This window comes from Drosophila navojoa, chromosome X (assembly GCF_054131105.1).
Source record: "Drosophila navojoa isolate 15081-1374.11 chromosome X, UAZ_NAV_1.0, whole genome shotgun sequence".
NCBI classification, from domain to species: Eukaryota; Metazoa; Arthropoda; class Insecta; order Diptera; family Drosophilidae; genus Drosophila; species Drosophila navojoa.
The window spans coordinates 10,494,221-10,500,220 of NC_142895.1; the positions used below are offsets into that span (position 1 = coordinate 10,494,221).

The 6,000-nt window shown below is 36.9% G+C and overlaps 1 protein-coding gene across 3 annotated transcripts; it reads right to left on the reverse strand.

Moving 5' to 3' along the window:
- Positions 1-969: 969 nt before the first annotated feature.
- LOC108657748 (uncharacterized) lies at positions 970-2,446 on the reverse strand. Of its 3 annotated transcripts, XM_089264404.1 has the most exons (4): positions 2,309-2,446; positions 2,030-2,219; positions 1,668-1,900; positions 970-1,607 (listed from the first exon to the last, which is right to left on the reverse strand). In XM_089264404.1, the coding sequence occupies exons 1-4, from the start codon at positions 2,351-2,353 to the stop codon at positions 1,056-1,058; spliced, it is 1,020 nt and encodes a 339-aa protein (XP_089120530.1). In that variant the 5' UTR covers positions 2,354-2,446; the 3' UTR covers positions 970-1,055. The 3 variants fall into 3 exon arrangements, with proteins under 3 accessions (XP_089120530.1, XP_089120529.1, XP_089120528.1); XM_089264403.1 differs by having other exon boundaries at positions 970-1,538; positions 1,668-2,219; XM_089264402.1 differs by having other exon boundaries at positions 1,668-2,219.
- Between the last annotated feature and the right edge of the window lie 3,554 nt (positions 2,447-6,000).

Sequence of the window (6,000 nt, forward strand, 5' to 3'; positions counted from 1 at the left end):
TACATCATATACGTCATATACGTCATATACATCATATACATCATATACATCATATACATCATATACATCATATACATCATATACATCATATACATCATATACATCACATACATCATATAAATTATATACATCATATACATCGTACACATCATATACATCATATAAATCATATATACCATATACATCATATACATCATATACATCACATAAATCATATACATCACCTACTTCATATACATCACATGAATCGTTTACATCATATACATCATATGAATCGTATACATCATATACATTTGCAGTGCTTTAACATTGACATGGAAAAGCCGAATTTCTTATACATAATATAATTATTAATTATATACATACACCTACATTAAATACATCTACATTATATAGATCTACATAATTCATCACGCAGAGTGCTAACATTGGCATAGAAAAAGGCCAACTTCCTCTACATATGCATAACAGAGTGTTAACATTAATTACTGAAATTGCATTTACATAAACGCGAACGTCACGAAATAATTAACACAGTTGAATTATGGGTTATAAATTGATATGAGCTAACTAAATGCAGCTCGTTTAAACGGATTGGGCCAAGTTTGACTTAACTCAGAGATTGCTTATATAAGATAGAAAAATGTAAATAAATTCAAATTGGCTTCAGCTGTGCCTTAGTTATTTATTAAATGGATCCATATTTAATTTTCATTGACTGCAGTTTCATATATCAAATATGGCTAGAGTATCTCAGCTTCGATTTGCCAGCGAATCAATTCCGATATCCGACTAATTAAAATTAATGGCAGTGCTAGACACTCGAAGCGAATCTTCGTTATGAGCGAATGGACCGTGACGTGCTCTGCGAGAATATGGGATTGACATTTCAAATTATGGTTCCATTTAAGATGGGTCGACTAACTACGTTTGCCCATTCCGAGTCCATTCGATTTAAAAGTCGATAAATACATTTCGTTTTGAAATTTTATTATTCACAAAAAGGAGAAGGAACATAGGCGAGAGGGAGACAAATATGGAGTAAGCTAGAGAGCTTAGTAAACATAGCCGCCGTTGGAGCCGTATTGTGTGCCATAGCTGGCGGAGCCACTTGAAGAGGCAGCCTGAGCCGTGTATGTGGCTACGTTGGATTCCTCAATGCCATTGGACGCGGGCTCCTGGTACAGATGGGCAGGTGTGACGGTGTTGGCACCAATAGCAATTGGAGCCTTCGGCACGCCGTAGGTAACGTGGGCAACGCGATCGGCCTGAGGAATGAACTGTTCCGGAGTATAAGTATTGGCACCAATGTTGAACGACTGTGTCTCCACAGAGCCTGAGACTGATCCCAGGTTCTGAGGGATCAGATGTGCTGGCTGGTAGCTGCTGGGATCACTACCGGGCAGGACTGCTGGGGCCGATGAGCTGCTGGTGTCCACATTGACAACGACCTCTCCGGTAGCTGCTTGCTGATTCTGGGGAATCAAATGAGCTGGCTGGTAGCTGCTGGTATCGGCACCGACAATCACTTGAGATTGCTGATTCTGAGTAATCAAATGGGCTGGTGTGTAGCTGCTGGTATCGGCACCGACAATGACTTGAGATTGCTGATCCTGGGAGATCAGATGAGCAGGCTGGTAGCTGCTGGTATCGGCACCGACAATTACTTGAGCTTGCTGATTCTGAGGAATCAAATGAGCTGGCTGGTAGCTGCTGGGATCACCACCGGGTAGCACTGCTGGGGCCGATGAGCTGCTGGTGTCCACATTGACAACTACCTGTCCGGTAGCTGCTTGCTGATTCTGAGTAAGCAAATGAGCTGGTGTGTAGCTGCTGGTATCGGCACCGACAATGAGCTGTGCGGCAGCTCCTTGCTGATTCTGAGGATTCAAATGAATTGGTGTGTAGCTGCTGGAATCACTACCGGGCAGCACTGCTGGGGCCGATGAGCTACCGCTGCCGCTGACGCCTGCACCGACAACGACTTGAGAAGTGGTTGCCTGCTGATTCTGCGAAATCAAATGAGCAGGGGTGTAGCTGCTTGAATCACTACCGGGCAGCACTGCTGGGGCCGACGAGGATGAGGATGCAGATGAGGATGCCGATGCGGATGCGGAGGAGCCGCCATAAGCATAGCCAGAACCTTGTCCCACATTGAGCAGGTGACTGACATCGGCGGCCACCAGGCCGACCAGAGCCAAAGCGATAACGCAGAATTTCTGCGATAGACAAGAAAACCGAAATTGAGTATCAAAGTGTTATCGATTCGAGCACTTCACTCGATAAGTGTTTTGTTCTTAGAACTTACCATGTTTAGGGTCTGTAGGCTGAGTTGATCTGTTGTTGGTGGCATCGAGGTATCAAGTTTTTATACGAAAAACTATCGAATGGAACACAATAATGGGTTGCTCTATGCTAATTAACGGTTTATGTCTTACTCGTCTCTATTGTTTTTATAGAAACTCACAAATTAATATACATATATGTGCACAAATATATACATATATATATATATTTAAATAAATTCTCAAAGTCCAAAAACAAATTCCCAAGTAGAAAAGGCGGCAGAGAATCGACTATCAATAGGTATCTCCAAGACGTTGACAAAACGACATCCGTACAAAATATTGATTAGAACGTCTACGACATTTGAACGGCCTCCACTAATTATGATCGCATCTCTCGCCGCACCTTTCCTCACATCAAATATAACTTCAAAAACACAAATTAGCGCAAACTATTTCATTAATATATAATTTTCATTATCTAATGTCGCTTTTTTTTTTTTTTTTTTTTTGGGTTCTATAAGCGGCTTTGGGTCGGAAACCAGTTTTCACACAGCAGCCTCCAGTAGTTGGCAACCTGTACACTTGAGCCCAAATCCGTCGACTTCACAGAGCAATAACTGTCTTTAGAAACCCAATTATCGCATCTTGAATGGCATTCAATCAATAACTCTGTCAAAAAGAACATCACTGAAGCTTGTTTGCTCTTCATCGTACTAAGTATACCCAGTGAAGTCGTTTGATCTGTATCAGAAGTTCACATCTTCGATATTTGAATGCATTTATATTCTATTTGTCGTCTCTGAGTCTGCTCTGGGAGTTCAGTTCTATTGTTTGTCTATCATGCGAAGATCGACGAGCCGCAGATAAACAAAATACGAGTTTGTATTGATATGGAAATAAAACTATGCTCTTATTATTTTATTATTTGTTTTTTTGTTAGACTAACAAATTTGTCTTTAAGTTTTTAGATTGATTTTTTATTATTATTTTAATTTAGTTTAGTGCTTTTTAGTTGATTTCTGTCATAAATAAAAATATTTTAGTGATTTATTAATAATATTTATTTCATAATTTGTTTTTATTTTCTATATTCTATTATATTACATAATTTTATGATTCCTATTTTAAATTTTATTTGTTTTGATTTAAAAAAAAAAAAAAAAAAAAAAAAAAATGTTTTCGACAATAATAATTTCCTTATAAAATTCTCAAAGCTTATTTTGAAAATAAATTCAAAAATCAAAAGCATAAAATTTGATACAGGTCGTTACAAATATTTGTCTATGAATATCAAACCAAATATGTAATAGATTTACATATGATTGTATTAACGGTTGGGCCAATCATTTGCATATTCACAGGGTATATACTAGTCAAGCTCGTTTGTTAATGGCATTCGTGCTATATATGTTTTCTTAGCACATTAGCATTCTAATCATCCTGTTCTGTTTCTATATAGAACTGGTTGATTGGCAATTAAAATATAGTTTTACTTTTCGTTTCTGGCAACTTAACAGATTAACTAGTTTTTATTGTTATATAATGGATGACAGAGGCGAAGAGTGAGAGCATCAATTTTCGTATATGACTGAACATTTATAGAGCAGAGTTGTAACTTAGGGCTATACCATTTAATTAGCAATAAATTAGTAAAACTTTTACTTTCCTTTGCTCTTTCAAGAAGTGAGTGAGAAGTGAATATGATTTGAAGGCGTGGCAGAATGGGATTTAAGGCAATCATTTTGAGCCGGGAGTGAGTTTTATGACTGCATAATACGCTCTCACAGTTCAAGTTCGTGCGCGACATAAAAGTTTCGGATATTTGTTGTTTGTTAAAAAAAAGTCTAGAAACTGCTAGAATTGGTTCTATTGATATTCATTTCATCTCATTTGATATTCATAACTATTCAAGATTTGCAGATCGAGATAAGCAAAAATCAGGATTTGATGCCAAGAGCTTAGTGGGAATAATGATCATTATGAATGTGAAACTATCATTAGTATGTTTGCCTGTTCGCATCTTTCTTTCCTACGGCCCGGCTAATAAGATTTAGTTAATATGAGACATTATGTGATTCCGTCTGTCGACTGCATGAATATTTATTATACTTGGCGTGATGGCGCGGCCCAACTTGTTTTCAGACCGCAAACTTACACAAAAATGCAAATCGTACGCGTCAATCTTGTCCCATGCTCATATGTATTTATGGGCGTCCACAAATGCCAAACAATGAGTTTCATTCAGCTGGACCAGCTCTGGGCCCATTAGATGGACCAGGGATTGACTCATGATTCTATCGCAGCTGTCACAGCTATCGCATAATTATGAAACCTGAAATCCGATGAACTCTGTCGAACGGGTTTCGATTCATCATCATCGACTCTAGGCATATGGTTATATGAACTATGTTCTCTGTAAAATATTCATATATTAGCTAACGAGCCTGTAGACAAACCCGAAACTTTTTTTTATTTATTCTTATTTTGCTAATTTTGTTGTGGGTATTTTTCTTTTTTTTACTAATTTTTGTATATTTTATGATCAGTTTAATATTTTTGATTCTCTATGGAAGAGACTTACATTCCTTTGTTTCTATCCATAATAACAGACAGCGCCTTAAAAAAACAGGTTCTTTTGAATATAAACAGACCCTTAAATAAATCCCTCAGACAGCATAAATATAGAATAGATATAATAATCCAATAACATAGAAACCGTTCATATGTGAACAAAAGTTCCATGGTATACCATTATCGATGTGTCTAGAAACTACATGTATAATTATACATTTATTTAAATATATACATTTTTTTTTATTATATTCAAGCTCCAAATGTCTGTCCAATGCACAGTTCAGTATGGGTGCTGGATAACATTCGTACCGCTTTGCGATTTCGAAAATACGATCCTAATCAGATAGGAATATATGCCTATACTATTATGTGGATTGTATTTCATTTTGAAGATAATAGGGTGCGGCAACCAAGATATTATGCTTACAAAATCAAACTTATGTCAATAATATCAGTAAGGAATATACATAAAAATCTATTCTATACCCATAAAATTTTGATTGTAGCTTTCGAGTTATGTTAAATCGAGATCTACAAAGATAGCCATCTGTCCATCCATCTATCTATCTGGGTAGCTTGACGATTAGATGGATATCTCTGTTGGTATATATATACTTCATATAGAGTGATAGATAGATATATAGATAGATAGGTAGATATATTGGTACAACCTAGAGTGATAGGTAAACAAAGATATAGATAGGCAATATATAGATGGTCCACAGATACATTGATAGATGAGCATGGCCCATGCAATCTGAGTTCTGATCGATAAACTGTATACTATGAGGGGTCGGCCATACTTCCAACAATTGCCAATGCACGAATAGCTCAGTTGAACCAGAACCAGTAGTTGTTCCATGGGGCGCAACTCTATTTCTCTCTCTCTCTTTCTCTCTCACTCTCTCTCTCTCTCTCTCTCTCTATCCTTATCTATATCTATTACTTTCTAACTCTACCCATTTAGGTATCCAAAAATACAAAACATGCACAATTATATCTGCAAATGAATTAATTTTGTTTATTTCTGAGTCAAATAAATGTGCATTTTTTTGATATGCCATGTTCTATCTGATTTCGTAGAGCTCATATCGTAAATAAAGACGGAAACTTGTTGGCTTTTGGCGACAAGTGTCAA